Consider the following 24,565-nt stretch of genomic DNA (forward strand, 5'->3'; position numbering starts at 1 on the left):
CAGGACTGCGAACTGGATACAAACTGAACAAGTTAGCTAGTTTTCTGGCCTATAAACATGCTAGTAATTAATGGGATGTATTGCTAACCCTAACACCACCCAGCTAGCAAACTAACAAGCTAATGTCGGTAGCATACGTAGCATCTTTATTTTTATTTTAATATTCTGACTAAAAAAGAATACTAACATGCTAGTTGCAAAATATACTATATGTCTAACTAACACTATCCAGCTGTAGCAAGCTAATGTTGGTGATTAAATGTTATCAAGAAAGTTTGGAAATTTGGCTGCTAACATATTATATTATATATATAATATTTTATGGTCTGCATGTTTTTTAAATTGTATAAATTTATATATTTTCTAATTACACTATCATTTTTTTAAAATAAGCACTATTTAAATTTGTTTGTTTTGATTTTATTAAATGCTATTTGCTTTTCACAAGCAATAATTACAAAAAAGCATCATATATAGTAAAAATATATATTTTTTTCTTTTAATGAACGATTCAATTTGTACAAATTTCTTTTTTCCGAATCATTCCAAAAAATATATAATTAGGTATTTCTGTAACTATAGTAAAACTGAATCATTATGAGGGTCTGGAATTTCACTCACACCCCTGCGCCTTTATTACTTTACAGGAAATGAACCTCATGTAATATATACTCTGTGCTCATTATTAAAAAATTTTCCAGTGCAATAATAACCTGAGCTTTTATTACATCCTGTTTTAATTATGACACTCTGCCAGAAAGGGACTCTAGCATGCTTACACCCCCCCCCATCCTGCCTACACCACCTCAGCCCCCCCCCCAAAAAAAACAGTAGACTCCCCTATAACAATATTACATCAGTCCACATATCGTGACCCTTGGCATGGCGCGTTCCCGGCACGGACAGCACTGCCCTGGTGTCGCCGCACCCCCCCGGTGCACACAGCTTACCACCACCTTGTCTAACCTCAGGCCAGTCAGCAGGGTAAAAAAATGACTGCAGTGGCAGCCCCTCACAGTCTCTGGCTTCCTGTTTCTGTCTCTCACAAAACCACACACACACTAGAATGTAATGGCACAATACATACAGAAAGCTTCCACAATGACAGGAACCTCCCACACTGTAACTATGGGAACCTCCTGTCTGAGTGATGTCACCATGATCCTGCATCATAACCTTGCAAAGACGAATGAGGTCATGAATCGTTCAAAACACACACACACACATGTGGAGAGGGAAAGGAGCCCAGACTGACAGTGAGGGGTAAGACGAGGAGAGGAGAGAGGAGAGGAGAGAGGGGATAAAATGAGCGGTGGTGCTGAGCTGCTGATGGAGGACAGGACATCCAGATGGACGGATGGATGGATAGATATAATCCGGACCGGATTACAGAATTCTAAATTTATAACCAAAACTTAAATGAACTGTCGGAGCACAATCAGACACAGAGAACAAACTTCTCAGCTTGACGCCTGCAGACATGCCTGATTAGTGTGCAAATGCATCAAGCTGAGTCAGATTTATTTTTATTAATTTTTTTTTTGGGGGGGGGGGGATTTGCATGCATAATAATAATAATAAAACATTAAATACTAATACTAAGCCCTTGTAATTTACACTGTTTGTTCTCAAATGCATAAATAAAATAGTTGAAATGTAAGTAATGGAGACGCTGAAGCACGTTGTGCATGCCAGGATGCATAGATGCATGGATGCATGGATGCATTGCATGCACTTCACGGGCGCGCGCGCGCAGGAGCAACATAGTAACTACACACATGCTACATTGTATCCAGTCGCCGCACGCGCGCAGCACTATGATACTCTGTAACAGAGTAGACAGACACTCAGATCGTGACATCATCATCATCATCATCATGTGGAGAAAGGTCAGAAATCCGATCTAATCCGATCTAATCCAATGCAACCCAGGCACTGCGCGCTCTCACCCCGGGGGGAAGGTAAGCAATCAGAATAACAAAATGACAACAAAATAAAGGACACCGATGTGGTGTTTCCATGCTGATTACAGATTAAACACTGAGATGAATTAGACGTCTAATCTAATCTGATGTAATGTGATCTAATGAATAATCCAGCACTCACTTTACAGCCGCGGATCCGCATGTGATGGTGCTGAGCTCCTAACTCCAACTCAGCGCTCGTGCTCTCCTCCTCTCCCAGCTCAGCGGCGCTCAGGGGCAGCTCACAGGGTTGCCAGATCCTCCACATACCATCACGTTCAATATAAATACATACGCAAAAAAAAAAATACAGTTTGTATTTGCAAAGAGAATTTTTTTCAACATTATTTCAATTATCAAGAAAATATTTTACAAAAAAAAAAAAAAAAAAGCAGTCCAAAGATTAGGAGATTAGGCTAATTGGTGTTTCCAAATTGCTTGTGTGCACTGCGATGGATTGGCACCCGGTCCAGGGTCACCGCCTCGTACCCTAAGTCTCCAGTAATAGGCTCCAGGCTCCTGACACCCCTACATTTAAGCAGCATAGAAGATGAAGATTGTCATGAAGCAAGATATTTTGTACAGTAACAACAAACAAAGAAACAAAAACTGTGTTTCCAAAGTATTTTAAAATAGAAATAAGATGTTTTTTTGTAGAAATAAGGAGCTATTTTTCTTATAATACTGTTTTTTTTTTTGATTGAAACGCTTTCTAGTAACAACAAAAAAAAAAGAAAATAAAAAGGGATGAAATTGTAATACTGGAATTTTTTTTTTTTTAAAGACATGATATTGTGCGGGACCAAGAGTGTTTTCATACTAAGATGTTTTCTTGTAGTAATGAGCTGGGTTTTTATATAAAAAAGCCTGCCAAAAGAATGCCAAATGCCTAAATGTAAATGTGTGTATATATATATATATATATATATATATATATATACATTTACATATATATGGAGTAACAATATATTTTTGTAACAAACTAAATATTTTATTCTTTAATGAGATGTTTCTGAAAGCAACAAAACAATAAAGCAATAAAAGCAATAAAACATTTTATACAGTAACAAACTGTTCTGGTAATGAAATGTCTTCTTCAACTAATGAGATTTCTTTCTCATAAAAACAAGACATTTTGTATAGGATTAAATTGGTGTGCTTGTAGTATTGACATTTTTACTTTAAAAAAATAAACAAATAATAATCTGATGTTTTCTTGTTGCAAAATGTTTTTTTTGTTCATAATAAGAGATGTTTTTTGCTCATAAAGGCAAGATATTTTTTTTGTTGGAACAAGGTCCTTTCTTTCTTAATAACAAGTTGCTTTTTGTAATGAGATGTTTTTCATCCTAAATACAAATAAGATCTATTTTTCTTGTGATAATAATAAACACATTTTGTTTTTTTCTTTCTAATAAAACCAGATAACTTTTGTTGTAACAAGCTCTATTTCTCGTAATAAAAAGTAATAAGAAAATGCTTTTTCTAATAAGAATGACATTTTGTTTGTCAGCTTTTCTTGATCATTCCATTTAATAACCAAATGATGTATTTTAACAATTATATGTTTTTGTGGAAACAATGTTTTTCCTCGTAATAGTGTTTTTCTTCTTGTATTAATAAGACATTTCTGTAATAACAAGATGCTTTTACCATCAAGACGCTAATGGAAATTTCTTGCAAGGTAACAATGTGCTGCCCTATAATTTTATCATTATCTAATCTTATTTAACTATACTGTATCAGGTTGTAATTGAGAATCAGATAACATTTTATTCGCCATGTGAGGTGTTTTTTTTCACAAGTATTACTGCAGCATGATAGTGAGATTATAACATGGTTATATAAGGATATATAAAATCAATAAATGTAGATTAGAATAAGTGATGTCCAAGTGACAAGATTGCAAAATGACTGAGTGTGAAATGCAGTGCAATAAATAGATATATCAGAAGAGCGAGAGAGAGAGAGAGACAGAAGTTCTGGAGCAGTATATCAGAGAAGTGTTGATGTGCAGGAGTGACAGCAACATGAAATATAATCATGCAAATTTAATATTAGCATGAGAACAAGTGCAATACAAGAGGTTATTGTCCTTGTGTACAAAAACAAAAAAATGGAAGTGATTACATTTAACTTAAAAACACACAATCTGGCAACACTTTCAGCTCACAGTCTGCGCTTCCTTATTCGGCAGGAAAACCCGGAAGTTATTTTGCCTTCGAGCTGACAGAAGACCAATCACAGGCTATTATGAATTTAGAGGGGGCGTTCCTTATAATTGGGCATGGAAAGCCAAAAAGATCAACCCAAATAACATTAATTATACACTTTAAAAAATAATAATAATAATTTTAACTCCCTTAAAGTGTAAATGATTTTCATCGAACCCTTCAGTGAGGATTAATAACCCCAATATTAGGCTCATTATTTAATTATGATTAATTAATAACATTTTGGAGAGATGCGGTGGAGCTCAGGCGTTCGAAGCTCCGGGTTGCTGATCAGAGGGTGGGGGGTTCAAGACCAATCACCGACGGGTCACTACGGTTACGAACCATCACCCTATACACCAAACAACTCAGCCAGTGAATGCAATGCCTGTCGTAAGCTTGGGTAAAAAAATGGTAGTGTTGTGACAGGGAGGGCATTAAACCTGTGTGGATCAAATGATCGGATGCGGTGAGCCCTAGGATATCAGGAACAAAGCTGAAGAACAAAAAATTCTTAAGTCTTTTTATATTTAACCCGGTCGAATACAGATCGTACCATTGCCCTGGTTTGCGAAAGATGCCATAAAAACATTGACCAGCAGAATTACGGGGCCCTAAAGTTTAAGGAACGCTTTTGTTTAGTTTATTTATCATGCTTGAAATTTATTATCACCAGCAAACAAGCTAGAAAAACATTCATTCATTGATCTTTATTCCCGCTTTATCCTGTATACTGGGTCGTGGGGGGCCTGGAGCCTATACCAGGAGACGAGAGCGCAAGGAAGGTGTCCACCCTGGACGGGGTGCCAATCAATTGCATAGTGCGTGCACACAGTAAGGGCAATTTGTGAACGCCAATTAGCTTTATCTGCATGTCTTTGAACTGTGGGAGGAAACCAAAAAACCTGGGGGAAACTCACCAAGCACAGGGAAAACATGCAAACTCCATGCACACAAAGACCCGAGACGGGAATTAAACCATCGACCAATTGGCCAACTGTGGAACTTTTTGGAAAAACAGTCACATCATAATGTTTTTTATAATTCATTTAGGTCTGTTATTAATTTTGTGCAAATGATTTGGTATAACAAGCAAATACACAGTATGGTATCATTACAGATAAGAATTTAGTTCAAGGAGTTTCACTGTGTCAGACGATTATTTTTTTTGTCTTTTGTCCATTTCGATTAGATGAAATGAAAAAAGACAGGGTGTAATTTGAGGGTGATGGGAAGGGTACACCCAAAAAACAAAAATGCCCCCCCCCCAAACTTTTTTTTTAATGATAAGATAAAAATATAATATTACAGTAATAACTGCTATAAAAATTATAAAAGGTGTTTGTCTGTCTTGCATCAGTGTAATTGATGCAAGACAGACAGCCACCCCTCACACACACATTTCTCCTCTTAGAATTAATGTGTTGTCTTTTGGAAAACACAACGCCCACTTCCGGAACGAATTATGCTCGTAATCCAAGGTTCCACCGTATATTCCTGACCCAGAAAGTGAGGCATTCATGACATGTTTGGCTGTCCATAACCAGAGCAAACACTAATACTGTTTTTCCCTCCACTCAACTTTTCCCACCGTCTCTACTGACGCAGTTCTCTTTAAAGTTTCTCAGAAACACAGATTTCATTTCTGTTTACGAACTCCAGTGTGACCCGGGTGCTGAACACGAGTTAATAAATCGTGCCATAAAGCTGCCCGTCGTTCCTGGTGGTGCGAGAGAGTCGCTTCACCTTCAGTGTGTCTATAAAGTGAACACAAATGACAAACACGGAATTCTGATCAAATGAAACATGCCTGTACCATTTTATTGCACACAGTGCACGCAATCCCGTCCGTTCACACACATTTCCTCATATTGTCTCATTCACTGAGTGTGAAAACGTCAGTTATTATTATTATTATTGTTTTTTTATTATTCATTTGTCCTGGTCTTCGCTCCTGATTCTTTGAGTGAGTGGTGTGAGATTGGCGCCCCCTGGAGGATGAAAGGGGTGTTTGAGTCCACAGTTTGGCGAAAAAAAAACCGTAAAGAGTCGCTTTTCTATTCACATGGTTCACTGATTAATGCTCAAGACAAACACAAGGCCTGGTCCTTAGATGCTTCTTCTCAAGTTAGCAGCTTGAGTCGACAACTGGGGTTGATTTTTTTTTTCCTCCTTCAACTGACAAAAACACACAGCATACACACACACACACACACACACAAGCTGTGGAGTTAAAGAGTGCTTAAGGAACGGTTCAACAAAACGTTAAAAAAAAAAATTCACCTCAGATGCGACAAAAAAGGTTCAATTAGCACAGGATGTTTTTTCGTTTTAATAAAACGTACTGGAAGTAAAAAAAAAATTCTGTGCTGTAAAAGATAAAACGAGAATTTGTGTTTAGAAATCTAGCGTCAGCGTTTGTGCTACGATTTCGCTTGTGAAATGGCGCTAGAAAGTTAAAACACCGTTGCGAATTTCCGTTGCTCTGCTACATTGCTCGTTCATGGATTCCAGATGTTTTAAACCAGACCAGGACGTCTATCTGACATCATTTGAATATTATCAGTCATCAGCAGATTGACGCATTCTTATAATAAAATAAAATAAATTTATAGCTTATTTAAGCTTTATTTCAGCTCAGTTAGTCACTACTTGGCGCGTCTTGATTCCAGTGATACTCTGACGCTGATTCATGGATCGAGTGCCAATTTAGACAATGCAAAAAGAATAAAAATCATACAAGTGTAAGTATGAACACGTAAACAAGGTTTTAAGATGAACCGTTCCTTTACAGGTAAGTTTGACAACAAGCAAAAAACAAAACAAAGTAAAAACTAAATGAAGATTCATGATCACAAGAAGGAAACGTACTTCAGATACATATATACATACAGTCGATTCGCTCCGTAAAAGTTCGCATGATGTTTAGATTTTCCAGCTATAATCGTGACATAGCCGCGTAAACTCTCCTAATCATTAGCGATCAGTGTTTCCAATCGACGTCCATCGCTAAACCGAACACAGATTTAGAAGGAGGAAGACACACAGTAAGACGAGACGAGATGAGACGAGACAGTTTGGTCTTGAGTTTGGTTCCAGGTGGAGTTTAAAACCTGCACGTTCGTACAGGTGAGCGTTTCTGCTCTCTGGAAAAAAAAAAAAAAAGCACCTGAGAATGACGCCTTCGTCCCTCTATCCTGTCCTGTCCCGTACACCGGGCGTGTCCTAAAGTGTCTTGCTTTTTTTTTTTTTTTTATAATTATGGCTCTGTTCTGCGATCCGTTCCTGGAGGTCAAAGTTCGTCCTTCTCCATCTGTTTAAATGCCTCCAAGTCCTCCTGCCAATCAGCCATCAAGGAGTCCATCGATTGGTCGTCCTCCACAGGCTCCTCCTCATCCACGGTCAGAGGTACGTCGTTGCTAAGCACCTCCTCCTGCCTTGTTCCCGTTTCCTCGCCTGCTTCTTCTTGGTCCGGAGTGGTGGTTTGTGATTGGTCAGGGGTTGGCGAGGGGGCAGGGTGATCCTGGTTCTCTTGGCAGCAGCCCTCGTCCTCTTCACCTTCCTCTGTTTCATCTCCACCTGAGGACAAAAAAAGGAGATCAGAGAGCTGTCAATCGAGACAGTATCAGAAATGTTCACATACAAGATATTTTTTTCCAGTTTTACAAAATTGCAATGAGTCAGTGACACACCAAGTCACTAACAGACGTACTGACTACCGTGTCAGTCGATAAGCGTGAATCAGTAAAGTAAGTCACTGAGTGAGTCAATGCCAAGTCAGTGATTCAGTCACTCAGTCAGTCAAAATGTGTGGCAGTGAGTCAGTCAAGGAGTCTGACAGTGAGTCTGTGAGTGAGTCAGACAGTCAGACGTTTAGCTAGTGAGTCAGTCTGTGAGTAAATCATTTACTTAACCGATCACAAGGCAGACAGTTAGTCAGACACTGAGTCAGTGATTCAGTGAGTTAGTGACTCAGTTAGTCAGTCAGTCAAACCATCAGTAAGGCAGACAGCTAGTGGGTCAGATAGTGAGTGAAAAAGTTGGTGAGTCATTCAATTAGTCACATACTGAGTCACATATTGAATGATTGACTGAGTCATCAAGTCAGATAGTGAGTCAGTCATTGAATGAGTCACATAAGGAGTCAGTCTGTCAGTGAGTGAGTCATTAAATAATGGACTGAGTCAGCAAGTTAAATAGTGAGTGAGTCAGTAAGGGGGTCAGATACTAATTGAGTCAGTCAAACCATCAGTGAGGCAGACAGTGAGTAAGTGACTGAGTCAGATAGCAAGCGAGTGTTGGTGAATGACTGGTTTAGTTAGTGAGTCAGTCATTCAGTGAGTCACATAGTGAGTCAAATCAGTGAATCTGATAGTGAATGATTGACCAAGACAGATAGTGAGTGAATCACTTAGTGAGTCAGTCATTCGCTGAATCAGATTCAGTAATTGAGTCAGTCAGACAATCAGACAGTCAGTGAATCAGACACTCAGACGAAGAGTCAATCAGAATATAGAGGCAGAAAACCCTGTGCATGATGAGGCTAAAGAGGAAAAGAAGGAAGAGCTGTAGATCACTTACTGCCATCCAACAGGGCGCCCGGCAGGGCTTTCCCCTTAAATATGGCGTCTGCTCATCCACAAGAGGAGAGGAGGCAGAGAAAGAGCAGGAGAGGGAGAGAGAGAGAAAGAGAGAAAGAGAAAGGAGAGAGAGGGAGAGAGAGTAGAACAAAGCAAACAGTTAAAACTCACTGTAAAAGCGAACAAATAAGTAAAAAAAAATGATAGGAAGGAAGCAAAGAAAGAGTGTGTAGGTAAAAATACTAAAAGGGGAGTTAGTCAGAGTAATTCACTTATCTAACATTCCACATTAAGACACTTATCACTCCGAACTGTCCTAATTAAGACAGTTTCTCACCTCTGTCCCGGGCTTTCTCGCTGAGCAGCACCTCCACCTCCCTGTGCTCCTTCAGGGCCTCCAGCAGGATGTTCCCTTCCTTATGGAACAGGAAGAGGAGCGGCAGAGTGACATCGTCTGTGCTCCGACCGTCTCCTGCCATCTGGAAGAGCGGCGCCGTGTCGCTGCTGCTGCCCTCGTTATCGTCTGAGAGAAAGTGTGGAAATGTGAGGTCAGGCTTTCGGGTCGCTGAGTCACTTCCCTTCCACTGATATCAGCTCGGGGCAGCGTCAAGCACTGGCAATGTGTTTCAATTCGGTCTACTCAGCATTACAAGAAAAATTTCTTTAAAGGTCATGACTTCAGCATGACTACTTGATTTTATGACGTGATTTAAAGATGTTTAAAATCAAGCTGGTTATGTTAAAACAAGCAATGGTTAAATATTTGAACACTGAATTTTTCCTAAATGCTCCGTGTGTCTCACCGATGACGATTCCACCGATAGCTCCAGCTTTTTGAATGTTTCTGGCTTTCTCTGCGAACATGCACTGTCCCCTCTGCAGCAGAGCGATACGTCCAGCCACGAACTCAGCGTTGTTCAGAGGAGCGCAACCGGAGTACGGCTCCGCCACCGCCACGTAGCCGCGCACCTGAAAAACACAGAAAGGAATCACTGGGCGAGTCAAAGTCAAATCAGTCATTCAGTCACTTGGTCTGTCTAAAGGTGTGGCAGTAAGTGAGTCAGTTAGTGAGTCAGTTAGTGAGTCGGTCATTCAGTAAATCACACAGGGTATAAGTCAGTCAAACCATCAGTGAGGCAGATGGCGAGAACGTCAGATAGTAAGTAACTGAGTCAGATAGCGGGAGAGTCAGTTAGTGAGTCAGTTATTGAATGGGTCACAGTGAGTCAGTCAATTAGTAAGTCAATGATTGACCAAGTCAGCAAGTCACATAGGGAATCAGTCAGTAAGTGAGTCAGATAGGGAACAACTGAATCAGCAAGTCGGATAGTGAGCGGCTGAGTCACATACTGAGTAAGTCAGTCAAACCTTCAGTGAGGCATACAGTGAGAGTCAGAAAAAGAGGGAGTCAGTGACCCAGTTAGTGATTAATTAATTTAATGAGTCATGTAGTGAGTCAGTCAGTGAGTTAGATAAATAGTGAATGAGTCAGCAAATCACATAGTGAGTGAGTGGCTCAGTTAATGTCAGTCACTCAATGAGTCACGTAGTCAGAGAGTCAGACAGGGAACGAGTGACCTAGTCAGCAAATCAGATATTAAGTGAGTCAGTCAGTCAGACCATCAGTGAGGCAGTAAATGACTGAGTCAGACAGTGAGTGAGTCAGTCAGTGAGTAAGTGACTCAGTGTGTCAGTTATTCAATGAGTCACATACTGAGTCAGTCAGTGAGTCAGACAGTAAATGACTGAGTCAGCAGGTCATACTGTATAGTGAGTCAGTCAGTCAGACAAATCTTCAGTGAGGCATACAGTGAGAGACAGAAAGTGAGGTAGTCAGTCAGTGAGTCACTGCCTCAGTTAGTGATTAAGTCATTCAATGGGTCACATAGTTAGTCAGTCAGTGAGTGAGTTAGATAGTAAATGAGTCAGCAAATCAGATAGTGAGTGAGGGGCTCAGTTAATGAGTCACTTAGTGAGCCAGTCAGTCGGTCAGTCAGTGAGTAAGATGCCAAGACGCTACTGAAGAAAAGAATAGTGAGTAAATGTTAGCTAAAGAATTGAAAGACTTGTACATGATCATGCTCTGAGCCCCTGATCTAGAACAAATTCTAATCTCCTCACCCCTAAGTTGGACTTTGAAAGGTCCAGTCCGAACTGCGCAGGTCCGGCGGTCAGCACCACTCTGCCGAAAAAAGGGTGCGAGATGATCTGCACGGCGCGGGGGGGAAGCTGCTCCTTCTGCTGCTGGCTGGAGAGCTCCATCATCTCCTGCATGAAGCGCATGCCGTCCTCGGCAGCCACGGCACTCACCGCCTACACACACACACACACACACACACACACACACGTTAAATAAGATGCATTATCCCTGCCTGCACATGTTTTAGAATTGTATAATCACTTATATGCTGTGAAAATAATAACATATACTTATGTCATATATAAAAAGAAAAAGTTCTTTTGTTTTGCCATCTTATGCAACAATACTTTATTTTAAATCCACATGCAGTGTTTGTGTGGCACTGAAACTTAACCCCCTGTTCTGTATTATAAAGACGCAGTGCTTTCTAAAGGAAGCGTCGTTAATAAACAGATCGAGTGGCGGATGTGCTGACGTACCTGCGCGGCGTGCTGTACCAGCTGCACTCGTCCGTCCTTCAGGTGGATCAGCGTGACCCCCATCCTCTTCAGCAGCTCCAGGTGCTCAGGTTTATTAGCCATAAAGTCCTGAGCTCTCAGGGGGGCACGACCCAGTCCTGGCTCTCTGAAGTACACAGAAAGAAGAAACCTTATAACAGCACAACACCAGGTGTTTTATTATTTACATAAGAATATTAAACTCATGTGGGGTTCGATCACCGTCACTTAAAGCTACGTTCTTACCGAGGGTGTGTGGGGCGGGGACAACTCTTATCCACCGCACTTCTGATTGGCTCCCGAAGGTTCCGTGGGTAGGCGGGGTCAGAGAACAGGAGGCGGGTGTTGGGACAGGTCCACTCGAAGTTGGAGTCGTCGAGCTCTGCCGGTGCCTGTTTCAACACACCAGCAAGACAGAAAGGCACTTAAAGACCCGTTTAGATTTTTGGGTGCTACGATATTCGATTCGATTCAATTGCACTTACGTTTACTGTCTACTATTATTTCACATATTTAAAGGGGCGACAGGGCAAACTACTACGCCAATTCTGAACTGACCAACAAAATATGGATTAAATCCCACACCCCTAGTGAGTACGTGTATAAAATCCTATTATACAACTTATTATCAAGGCAGCTTACGGAGGTTTGTTATAAATAGAAGACTTTTCAATATGACTTAAAGACACGCAGAGATATCCAAGATAGCAACTTTGTGAGTCTCAAACATGTGATAATAATTTAAAGGATGCAAAATCTTTCTGCAGATGATTTAATTTCAAACCAAATCCTTATTTTTTTCTTCATTTATTATAAATTCCTCATTGCGGCTGTGAGTCTCGTCGCTTTTTTTTTTTTTTTTTTTTTTACACCTTCATTTCACAGGAATTTTCTCACAGGTCCTGGTTTGACTTAAACACCCCTTGTTTTACAATACATCTATTCAAAATGTCTAGGAAAAACAGGAAATCTGAACTTCTATGCAGGCTTAGACCAATAACAAAATACTACGATTAATTAAAATCTGATAGTTGATTATACGATTGCGAATATACTAATGTAAATTTGCAGCCTGTAATCGACACATAATCCTCCTCCTCTTCATCATCATCATCATCATCATTTTAATCCCATGAGGTTTAGGTTTCGCAGTGTAGTGTAGCGTGCAGTACCTCAGGTTGCAGCACCGTGTCATTGCCTGGAGGGGGCAGTGGTGAGCGAGGAGTAATAGAGAGCGACAAGGGGAGTAGGTGCGCCTCGGTGGTGAAGACGTAGTCCTCCACGTCGAAGGGCAAATCCTCCTCCTCGGCGAACAGCAGGAACAGATACTTAAACATTTCGGCCAGGAAGAACGAGTCCATGCTGAAAGACAAACGAGTTCGTCCTTTTAGTTCACGACAGCAAAAACATAAAAATCCTCATGGGAGGAATCTGTACTGAGCGTCTCACCGGTCCTCGTGGCTCCCCGTCCTCACGTCCTTCATGGCGGCGAAGCCACAGGGGACGCGAGCGAAGCGGTTCAGGTTTTCCAGAACGGTGCGTCCTACCTCCAGGTAATACGGGTCTCTGGTGGCCTGAGAGAGTTAGAACATCAGGAAGCGTTTAAAGAGAAACAATAACAAGCGAGGACATTTATATACAAGTCAGAGGCGTTACAAGTGAGGACTTGCTGCCTTGTGGAAATGACAATAATTAACTAATTCATGTCATTAATTAATTACCAAGCTAAAGTTAGCTCACTCTGTTTATCCCTCTGCTTAAAAAATTCCTGCTACCGTCGCACTTTTGCACCTAGTCAACAGCGTAGTTAGATATTCTGTGCACTATTTAAAAAAATAAAAAACTGATTTTTTTTGGTGCATTTTTCACAAGATTTCAATCTGCTTTTTAAAAAACTATTTATTTAGTTAATTAAATATTTTTTATGAATGAAAATAATCAAAATATTTATAAGTACTTTATTTTTAATATATTTAACTTGATTTGATATTTAAATTATCATTTTATTTATAATTTACTTTATTTACTTTTTTCATTTATTTACATATAATAAATAAATAAATTCATTCATTATTAGGTTATAAGTAATCGGTTTAACTGCACACCATAATGCTCCTTTGATAGTTTGTCAATCAAAGACAAATCAAAACTGAGGTGCGTATAAGTACATTACGATATTTCTTATAAGTTATAAGTTTTCCTGGTTTTCATGCCGAATTTCTAACTCTCATTCCGTGCACACATGGATTTAAACTTGATCCAAGGCGCCGTGAAAGACATCACTTTATACATATAGTAAAACTGCAGAGTTTGCGTGTCTGTACATTGAAGATATTTGAGAAAAAATTCTTTGTGTGCGATTAAACTCCACGGGCATCTAGTTTCCTAAATAATTCAACACACCTTGTGTACTCAGTAAAGAGGAACTAGAGCCTGTTGAGCCGGAGTGTGACCCAGAGAATGCGATATCATTGTGAACCTTATTGTACAAATACACCAGGGAACTCGAAGGACCGAGTCAACACCCTGAAGCACAAACATGACACAGGTAGCGCAAATACCGCTCTGGAGAGTGGGTGCTGTTCTAGAACAGAGTGTAACAAGAGGGTGGAGGCAGAGAATAAAAATCACAATGTAAATAAAACACACACACACACACACACACACACAGACCTTGTAAAGGAAGTAGGTGCTCTCTGCGAACTCGGGTCTCAGTGGATGCTGCGCCCAGTGAACCCTGAAATCTGTAGTGAAGGCCTGATGGAGGCAGGAAAGAGAAAAAAAAAAGGAAAGTCGAGTGAAGTGAAGCGACATGAAACATAACCTGAGCATTCAGATATACTCAAGAAAGAGGAAGCTACCTCAGGTAGGAAGTTGTGTTTCTTGGTGACCTGATACAGCATTTCGTGGGTCTCTATAGCCGGACGGATGTCTCCTTTTAGTACCTAAAAGAAAAGTGAATAAAAAAAAAAAAGAAGTTAGAATGACATCCATAGGCAGTTTTAAAAGCGCAAAGGTCATGCCATGTGCTGCATACAGTGATAAACATAACTGAAATATCACAATGGTGCCATTATTATTATTAAAATTAATATTATTATTATTAAATCTCCCTGACCTGCAGGCCGGGGAAGAACGCGAGCAGCGAGTCCATCCAGGTGCGTGCGGGCAGCAGGGGCTTGTGGATGTGGACGTCGAGTAGCAGAGGAGGCTGGCTGATGTACTTCATTATAGACGCATAGTGCTGAAACACACGCAGCCAGAGAGGCAGTGAAGCGGCGCTCTTATTCCACATCGCATTAACACAAGCAAATGAGCTCGGGAGCACCTGTGTAGTTCAGGGGACCCGAAAACAAATATCCCAACTTCTGATCCTTCACAAATTGTTATTTAGGAATAATTTATAACTGTAACTGTAAGTGAACACATGTATAAAATATGTAACACATACAATCCTCACGAATAAAACAATCTTTCTTAGTGCATGCTTAAGGTCTTTGAATCACGCCTACTAATAACATACACAAATAGTGTAGTTTTTTTTTCTTTATTATATTAATTTAATCTTATCATTTATTCATTTTTAAAAATCCCTTTTATATTACTGCATGCATTTTACTAAAAAAATACTTCATTTATTTATTCTAAACTAATCCTTTTACCTATTTATTTATTTATTATTCATTCATTCATTCATTCATTCATTTATTTATTTTAAGGAATGAGAAATTTGTTCTTTTTTCAGTTGCATTTTTTCCCTTATAAGGTGACTTACAGCTGCTATAACACGTGATAACAAAAACAAAATCGTTTGGTATAGGTTCCGCAACGCAACTTAAAGTAATAAATCACTTTGGTTTAAATGGAGCAAAACACAAAAACAAATAAAGACATCATAGCCGGTAAAATATCTTAATTTTTATGATTTTTTTACTTTTTGTTTTTTTTACTAAATATATACATATATATGACTGTTCTATTGGCAGATCATTTGGCTTCTTTCTAAAACAAAAAATAATAATAATAATAAAATGCTTAAAATGAATAAGATGATCTGCTACCAAAACAGAAAATTAACACTTAAATAAACAGTAAAGATAATAATTTATTAATAATTATAATTAATATTCTTTTATTTGGTTTGTTTAATCTTATATTAAGAAATTGACTTAATTAATTATTGTTAATAAATATTATTGTTATTTATAAGGTATGTAAGTACACTTAAGAAAATTCCTGATCTCCATCCTTTGGATTAGTGGAAATATCATATTCTTTGTTCCTGATAGAATTCTTATAACAAATTACATTAAATGCATTTCAGTAGGTCACATTTCCATTAAAAATGCGTAATTAAAGTCAAGTTCTGGCACGATTGCAATGTTTGACGGCACCTGTTTAACTAAGGGAATAAAATCTGATTCTAACATCACAAAGAATTAATTTTAAAGTGTGTGTGTGTGTGTGTGTGTGTGTGTGTGTGTGTGTGTGTGTGTGTGTGAGGTGAGGAAAACTCACTATATTAAAGCGCTGCAGTAGCTGGTCGTCCCCGAGCAGAACGTAAGCCTTCAGCAGGTACTCGTAATACGAGTCAATCCCAGCTCCTACACCGCTCTCTACAACAACAACAACAACAACAACATTAACACAAAACATTCAGCAACACTTACTGGAAATCCATCAGTGTGTTTCTGGGAAGAGTGTTCCAGTGCAGTAGGGGGACCCCTCACCTCGGCGCACCCACTCCCCCGAGTGGATGTTGATGGTCGTTCCTACTAGGTTGCTGTTTCTTTGTCTTTTTTCCCACAGGAAGTCGAGAGCTCTCCGCGCGTGGACCTGGATGTCACAAACAGCACACGTTTACATCTCGAGCGCAGTAATGTACACACACGTATGTTGTATATGTTGTGATTTCATGATGTAACTCCCTATTACCCTCTCCATCAGCATCCTCAAAGCAAACACTGCATCTGATATTCTAGGTATGAAACCATACTGCTGCTCACCTCTGCCCTTAACCTACTGTAGCTTCCACTGCTCTTCCCCAAAGCTTCATAGTATGGCTTATCAGCTTTATCCCTCTGTAATTGCCACAGCTCTGCACATCTCCCTTGTTCTTAAAGATCGGCACTAATACACTTCTACTCCATACACCTCTACTAAACACTTCCACACCTCCACAGGTACGTATGTCATCAGGACCAACTGCCTTTCCACTCTTCATCCTCTTTAATGCCCTCCTCACCTCACTCACTGATTTTTGCTACTTCCTGAACTAAAACAAATAAAACGCCTCGTTCAAATAAGATGGAAATAATGACGGTGAATAAACAGATGACGCATAATCTTAAGCGGTGAATAAACATCTCCGCTGATGAAGGATCATTATCAGTCATCATCATTATATTTAAAGACAGGTTTGAAAAAACTAAAAAAGGCAAAATATCTTCCACCTCTGCCTTCTCTTTCCCTCTTTAGAAGTCACTTTGGGTTTCCACACCTCTGAGTGCTAAGAGTCACTAAATGCAAATGAGTTTGCTCCTAGCACTTCACGGGACACCGACTTTTCCAAATTCGGTTGGAAATTTTCCAGTGTTTCTAACAATTACATTTTACCACAAGTGTTGTAAAAAATTGCACAACATCTTATGATTATTTTGTCAAAACTGATATATGAGCTTCCTATGACCCTTAATTTTAATATACAGGTAGTCCCTGATTTTCAAGGTCCATTATGTAAGCGCGTTCGTAAGTCGGATTTGTTCTTAAGTCGGATTTGTTCTTAAGTCTAACAAATTAAATCTTGTACGTCTTTGACACAAATATACAATGTTAAGCATACTGTACCAATCCACTTGACTAAATCTCTGTCCTCTTACCCTACACTGCCAACATGTGGCCAAAAACCATAACTGCGCCTAAGGAAATGAATCTCACATCAAATGTAACAAAGCTGTTTTCTGCTGTATTAGACTGTGAACTCTGTTTTGTTGAGTATTTTCCGAAATTACAATTATTCTCCATCAGGACAGCTTAACAGGACAGGCATTTGCCATCATCGTGCTGTCAGACTGATTCATTGAAACCGGTGAGGTCGACTCATTTCTCCCACACACACACACACACACACAATATACTGGACTTTAGACATTTTATACATTCACTTACACACTAAAAATATTTGATATAACTGTAAATATTGGTATCTGGTGCACTGCAGTGTCTAGTTTTGTACAATACACGTGAGCAACTTCCGTGATTTGTTCACATCAACAAAAGTTCGAAGAACCGCGTCTGTTCGTATCTGTGAAAATTTGCAACTCAAATGTTCATAAGCTGGGGACTACCTGTACATTCATTTTCATATTACAAGGGGCGTTCAAGTCAAACTGGGACCTGTGATGAGCATTATGGTGATCGACATATATAAGTATAATATTTCACACAAACTGAAACAGTTAATGTTATTGTGATGTTTTGTACACCTCGAATGTGGGGTCTCCGGTGAAGCGGCTCAGCGCGGCGAACTCGAGGATGATGGTCCCAGCGCAGGCGGTGCAGGTGTCCGTCTCTGTGCCTGTCCGAGTCTCAGGACCCTGAACCCCATGACGCAGATTGACCTAAAAAGACAGCAGGAATTAGTAAGGAGCTTAGTAATTTATAAAAATCCTTGTTAGTGCTATTAGGATGTTAAACATACCAACTTATATGGGTTTTTCATTTTTTATATACTTCTCAGTATACAATTTCACTTTGCAAATTGTGTAACTTAAGTATTTAATATTTTTCTTTATACATTTTAAATCTACATTTGTAGATTTCTACATTCTTTCCCACATTTTTATTTTTATGTGATGTTTTATTTAATATTCTATATTCACATTTGAACTTTAAACCTTTTTTTTTTTTTTACTTTATTGAACTTCATTCTTCAAGTGCAATTTTTCCATTTATAGAAGTAAAAACTTTCTATTCTATTCCAAGTGGAACCTTGGATTACAAGCATAATTCTTCCCGGAAGCGGGCTCGTTTTTCTAAACACTCGTAAATCAAAGTAAAATTTCCCATTAAAAAAAATGAAAACTAAAATTATTCGTTCCTCAGCCCCAAAAAAGAAATACATAAAATAATTCATACAAAATATAAAGTAAAAATAAAACAAATTAACATGCACTTTACCTCTAAAAAAGTAAAAATAAATCCCAACAGATAAGTGTTTCCGTTTATGCATGCAGGTGCTGTGTGTGTGTATGTGTGTGTGCCTAAAGCAAGGAATCAGACCCCCCTCTTCTTATCTTACACAGTAACATTTCCTCCTCTTTTATTTGAGTTTCTAACACATCCACACACATCCACACACATCCACACACTAACAGAAAAATTGATTTTATCGGAAAAATTAGCGAGGAACATCGCTAATAACTCTTACGTAAGCGCACGGAATCACTGCTGTAAAGTATAAAAATATAATAATTAACCTGCACTTTACCTTTGAAACTAATTAAGTGTAGAGCAGAGAGTGTGTGTGTGTGTGTAAAGGGAAGAGGAGGGGTGTGTGTGTGTGAAGCGGCACAGTGTCAAATTACCCGCGTGCACACACACAACGGCATGCTGACCCAGAGAAAGAAAGTAAAGGGATCTTTAATCTCTCTAATTTTACGCACACACACAGTGTCAGTAAACACCACAGTGTTATAGTAAACAGTACACGCGTGCACGGATGTTGATTATACCAGTAAGAGACGCGCACTAAGACACAGCAGGGTTTTTTCCCCCAATTGATTTTACTTCTTTTTGTTTTTTGGTGTTATTAAGACCTGAAAAATAAAGCTGGTCATTACAAATGTAATCAGAAATGGACAAAAGCATGACTTGTTATTTCTTAGTAAATAAAATGTGCACTACTTGATAAAGTAAGTGCTGTGAAGTGAAGGAGGCGTGGCTGTGGTTTCTGAGGAACAAAACACTTCGGTGCAATTCTCTAAAAATAATCATGATCGGCATGACAACACCCCGTCGATGATTAATTTCCTGCTACAGCATGAGACGGAGTGTTTTATTCGTCCCTTGTGCAGCGACTCAGTGAGACAGTGTAGGAGGAAGGAAAGAGCGGTGAGGCTGAACGGACAGCAGTCATGCGAATAATGCGATTATTCAACCAGCTCGAGAAAAAACACTGTGTGTCTGCACATCCACCTCTGGGTCAGAGTGCAAGTGTGTGTATAGGAGTGTATGTGTTTGTATATGTGTGTTCACACACTCGAGGGTAAGGCAGTCCGCTGCTGGTGTTGAAGGCGGGCAGGATTCTTAGTCCCAGGTCCTTAGCCATGTGCAGGAGCTCGTCCTGATACCACTGCATGCGCTCGCCTCTCTCTTTCAGCATCAACGCCATGGAGTGACCTCCGAGGAGACCACTATACACACACACACACACACACACACACACACACACACACACACAAAGAAAAAGAGAATTATTTATAAATTAAAAAATTGGACTGAATCAGACACTTTCACACTTTTCAAGTCCTGTTACACACAGCGTGTCATAAAACACATGTAACACCTAACAACACACTGAACTGAAGTTACCTTCCTGCATAAAAGTCTGTGTGTGTGTGAGAGTGAGGATTCACTGAGACTCAGACAACAACACAGGCGTTAATGTACAACTTATTAACCACTGAAGGAGGCGTGGCCTCTGTACCTGTCAGTCTCAATGAGAGAGGCGTGGCCTCCGCACCTGTCAGTCTCGATGAAGGAGGCGTGGCCTCCGTACCGGTCAGTCTCAGTAAAGGAGGTGTGGCCTCTGTACCTGTCAGTCTCAATGAGAAAGGCGTGGCCTTCGCACCTGTCAGTCTCAATAAGAGAGGCGTGGCCTCCGTATCTGTCAGTTTCAATGAGAGAGGCGTGGCCTCCGCACCTGTCAGTCTCAGTAAAGAAGGTGTGGCCTCCGTACCGGTCAGTCTCAGTAAAGGAGGTGTGGCCTCTGTACCGGTCAGTCTCAGTAAAGGAGGCGTAGCCTCCGCACCTGTCAGTCTCAGTGAAGGAGGTGTGGCCTCCATACCTGTCAGTCTCAGTGAAGGGGGTGTGGCCTCCATACCTGTCAGTCTTAGTAAAGGTGGCGTGGCCTCCGTACCTGTCTGTCTCAATGAGAGAGGCGTGGCCTCCGTACCAGTCAGTCTTAGTGAAGGTGGCGTGGCCTCTGCACCTGTCAGTCTCAATGAGAGAGTCGTAGCCTCTGCAACCGTCAGTCTCAGTGAAGGAGGTGTGGCCTCCGCACCTGTCAGTCTCAGTGAAGGAGGTGTGGCCTCCGTACCTGTCAGTCTCAGTGAAGGAGGCGTAGCCTCCGCACCTGTCAGTCTCAGTGAAGGAGGTGTGGCCTCCATACCTGTCAGTCTCAGTGAAGGAGGTGTGACAGAAAGAAAGAAACAAGCAGACAAACAAAAAACAAACAAAATGAAAGATTCAACAGAATTTAAAAAATACAAAAAGACAAAAAAAATAATAAGAGAGCAGAAAAAAGGAACAACTATTTGATGAACAAAATTAAAAAAATAAGAAGTGAGAAGTGGAAAAAAAAAAGGAAAAAAGAAGCAAACGACAGAATAAACACCAACAAAAAAATAAAATAAACAGAGGCATGGATAGAAGGATGACAGGAGAGAGGATAAAGCAGAATTAAATAAATCAGTAAAGCTGTAAGTGTTCTCATGTTGGACTGCAGGAACAGGAGCACCAGCCCGCTCACCCCAGCACTCGGATGTTGGTCTCAAACACAGACACGACGATGTCATTGTCCAGCCGTACGTCTTTCACCACCCGCTTCACCGCCTCCTCAAACTCCTCGCTCTTATTCAACAGCTGGACACATCAGCAGGAGAAACAGCATGAACACATAGGAGTGTTAGGATGGAACGTTAAAAAAAACACGCGCGTCAGAGTGTAACTCACCGCAAGAGTGTCCAGGGCATCGATGAGGGTGAGGGAAAACCTGTTAAAACACAGACACGTAGATATTTTAATATATACTGTATTTTTACCAAAATGAACATTAACATCAAGCCCCGCCCACACAACTCCATAAAAGGCAAAGCCCTGGCACCTGATTCTGTTCTGCAGCAAATCTTCCAATGATCAGTGACTACAATTACTTTTAGAATTAATAACACTAATAATGCTAATAAACTTAGCAGTTGCAGCGTGTTACAGCATGTCCTTTTGAAACGTCTTGATTCTAATTCATATATAATTCTGTGTTTTTTAACTATTCTTTATGTAAGTAAATAAACAGATGTGAACCGTGACAGGACTCATTAAGGGTGTGATAGTAATTCCCCTGAGCTTAACACACACACACACACAGAGAGCTCTGGGGTAAAGAAGGCCGCAGCTGGTGTTAAAATCAGCATGTGTGAAGTGTGTGTGTGTGTGTGTGTGTGTGTGTGTGTGTGTGAAGTGTGTGTGGGTGTGTGTATGGTTATCAGGCTCACTTTCCCAGAGCATCGTCTACATCGCCTCGGCTGGGCTCCAAACCTCGTACTCGACCTCGACAGGTCAAAGGCATCAGCTCATCCGCTGGGTAGGCGTGGTCCTGAGAGAGAGAACGGGAGGTAGAGAGAAAGAGAGAAAGAGAACGAGAGACAGAGAAAGAAAAAGAAAGAATAAGTCACCAGTGGGAATTTCAGCGAGAAATACTAATCCCAGATCTTTAATCAGAATATTTCACCTCAATCAGTCCATCATCGTCTACCCATGTCATCTTCGTCTACCTCTTTTTGTCTTTTCTTTCTTTCCTTCACTACCCTCACCCTTTCTTGCTTCTGCTTTTCTGTCTCTCTGTCTACTTCCTTCTTCCTCACTTTATTTCCTTTCAGTTTCTCTTTCCTTCTGCTTTTCTTTCCTTCTACGTCCCCAGCTTCCTTTCCTCTCTCTCTCTTGTCTTCCCTGTCTTCCGTCCTCCTTTTTCACTCCCTATATAAACATCATTAAAACCCATCTCACCCTTGAGAGTCCTCTCTGGACGTGTCCCAAACCACACACCCAATTAACTAAACACTTCATCTGCAGAGGGACGTCCTAAAGAAGTCGATCTGTTCATTATCTCCATGTTAATCTTTTTTCACTTGCTGGAAGGACAGAAGCACGCATCGCGAGCACCAGCGTATCCGGCAAAGTATACGTACCATGTAATTCTGGTAGGCGTGGTCGAACATCTCCAGGACTTGATTTCTGTCAGGTAACACAGTCAGATTAGTGAACAAACAAACACACACGTACATAAATATACAAATACAAAGACCTTCCTCGTTTTATGGGTAAAATGATATGTTTTTTTATATACAAGCGCATACCTCAGCTTGTGCTTCTCCTCTCTGCTCATGCTTTGTGAGACCCGGACCGAGACCCCGAGGAGGAGCAGGACCACGAAAAGGCGTGACATCATCGCTCTGAAAAAATTTAAATAAAAAAAGCATCCAACCCCGTTTATTCACTTGAATACACTGAGAAGTCACCAGAGCTCGTTCAGACTCATTTCAAAAAGTACACAAATAAATAAATAAGTAGCCATGGATCCAAAAAATTTACACACAAGCGCGCGTCTTCCAGACTTTAATCAGACGATCAAAAAAGTAAACATGATCCTTTTTAACCTGTGAGATCGAGCACACCTGGCCGCCTCCGTCACCTGCGGTTAAACCAGGACCCGCCGTAACACACCTGATACGCCACCATGATTATAACACACACACTACACACACACACTACTGGCACAGTATGACACGACTCACATCTGAACACGGATACACCTTTAAACCAGGTGCAGATCAGCAGGTAAAAGGAACAAACACCTTTACTTTGCTTTTTTTGATGCTGCATTCAAGTACAATCCAGCACTAAATTAAAATAATCTTCGTTTAATTATCTAAGCTTGAATTAGTTATTAAAAACAACATATATAAGCCTGAGACAAGAGCAAGAACACATCCTGCTTGCATTTAAACATCATAAGAGCCAACCTGTGTTGATTTTTTTAAACAAAAAAGATAAATAAAAAAAGAAAACACGATCTACCTAGACAACGCTAATGACCCCGAATTCCCCGCGCCAGTGAACGCTGCCCTGGGGATGACAGCTCGGTCCGGGGTGTTTTCATCCAGCTGTTGTTTTCAGGCAGATGTGTTGTTGTTGTTGATTTATCCTAGCCGAAATTAGCCATGATTTGAAGACTTCACCGTCGCGTCCCCTGAACTTTATAATCCGTCCTTTATTCGCCTGGGTTTCGGTCCGGGAAGATAAGAAATTACACCTGGACGCTCGCTGTCACTCGACCTATCGAGCCGCTAATAACCGGATGCAGGAGGCTCGGGGTTCTTTCATGCAGTCGTCAACATCCGGGTAACACGCGTCCCGAGTAACGTCATCACTCTGAGTCGGAAGTAGATTTATTTTCTATAAAAAAAAATTAAAAAAAGCTGCGTGTTTTTCTTTCCTTGAGTGTAAATGTAATTGTAGTATACCCTTCTTGCATTAAAAAATGTATAAAATAATTTGCCGTTTATGTAATATGTGTAATAAATAAATGTGATTTATATGGAATAATGTTTTTGTTTCTACTTCTGGTGCTTCTTTACAGTGTTTGTTTTTCCTTTTTTCCGGTGTGTTATTTATTTATCTTTTAATCTTCTGGCTTTTGTCTTCTTTTATTTTCTTCTTCTTCTCATTTTTATTATTATTATTTTATTTACTGTTCCTTTTATCCTCTCTGGCTATGTTGTTTGGATTTTGTGTTATTGTTTTCAGACAAAAATAAGGATAAAGTAAAAAAAACTAAATAATTTAATTAATTGAGTTGGCATAATAATAATAATAATAATAACGTGCCCGATACAACTGAAAACCTGTTACCCTGTTAGTGTTTTTATACAAAATACAGCGGCAAGAAAAATTATGTGAACCTTTTGGAATTTCATGGTTTTCTGCCTTAATTAATTATTATATTAATTTTTTATAAAATGTGATCTGATATTATAATTTATATTGACAAATAATGTGCCTAAAACTATAATAATTAAAATAAAATAAAAAAGATTGTTCATGTCATAGGCATAACATTTAGTCCCACTGTGATCAAATTAAGCAGTTAATGTCAAAACAGATGAAAACAAAT

General features: G+C 39.9%; 2 protein-coding genes across 3 annotated transcripts in view; both read right to left on the reverse strand.

Annotated features, from left to right (window-relative positions):
* zgc:92140 (uncharacterized protein LOC447854 homolog) overlaps positions 1-2,208 on the reverse strand; it is a 44,903-nt gene extending 42,695 nt beyond the window's left edge. The window contains exon 1 of the mRNA XM_053504243.1: positions 2,107-2,208. The gene's annotated coding sequence lies outside the window, so the exon portion shown is untranslated. The remainder of the gene's footprint in view (positions 1-2,106) is intronic.
* Positions 2,209-5,966: 3,758 nt separating this feature from the next.
* Positions 5,967-23,781, reverse strand: edem3 (ER degradation enhancer, mannosidase alpha-like 3). 2 transcript variants are annotated; one of them, XM_053504320.1, is made up of 22 exons: positions 23,470-23,781; positions 22,749-22,844; positions 22,581-22,626; positions 21,888-21,988; positions 21,349-21,388; positions 21,146-21,258; positions 19,655-19,808; positions 17,880-18,014; positions 16,125-16,230; positions 15,913-16,010; positions 14,513-14,638; positions 14,256-14,339; positions 14,068-14,151; positions 12,844-12,968; positions 12,567-12,756; positions 11,641-11,786; positions 11,377-11,521; positions 10,879-11,070; positions 9,561-9,726; positions 9,095-9,280; positions 8,759-8,806; positions 5,967-7,756 (listed from the first exon to the last, which is right to left on the reverse strand). In XM_053504320.1, the coding sequence occupies exons 2-22, from the start codon at positions 22,838-22,840 to the stop codon at positions 7,470-7,472; spliced, it is 2,664 nt and encodes an 887-aa protein (XP_053360295.1). In that variant the 5' UTR covers positions 22,841-22,844; positions 23,470-23,781; the 3' UTR covers positions 5,967-7,469. The 2 variants fall into 2 exon arrangements, with proteins under 2 accessions (XP_053360295.1, XP_053360296.1); XM_053504321.1 differs by lacking the exon at positions 8,759-8,806.
* Between the last annotated feature and the right edge of the window lie 784 nt (positions 23,782-24,565).

Source organism: Clarias gariepinus, chromosome 9, assembly GCF_024256425.1.
Source record: "Clarias gariepinus isolate MV-2021 ecotype Netherlands chromosome 9, CGAR_prim_01v2, whole genome shotgun sequence".
In the NCBI taxonomy this organism is placed as follows: domain Eukaryota; kingdom Metazoa; phylum Chordata; class Actinopteri; order Siluriformes; family Clariidae; genus Clarias; species Clarias gariepinus.

Bases quoted from the DNA above. Each gene is read 5' to 3' on its own strand.
- edem3 (XM_053504320.1), bottom strand. From the start codon at position 22,840: ATGATGTCACGCCTTTTCGTGGTCCTGCTCCTCCTCGGGGTCTCGGTC. The intron at 21,989-22,580 runs GTACGTATACTT...TCTCTCTCTCAG, and splicing joins ACGCCTACCAGAATTACATG to GACCACGCCTACCCAGCGGA. The intron at 16,231-17,879 runs GTGTACAAAACA...TGTGACATCCAG, and splicing joins CCGGAGACCCCACATTCGAG to GTCCACGCGCGGAGAGCTCT.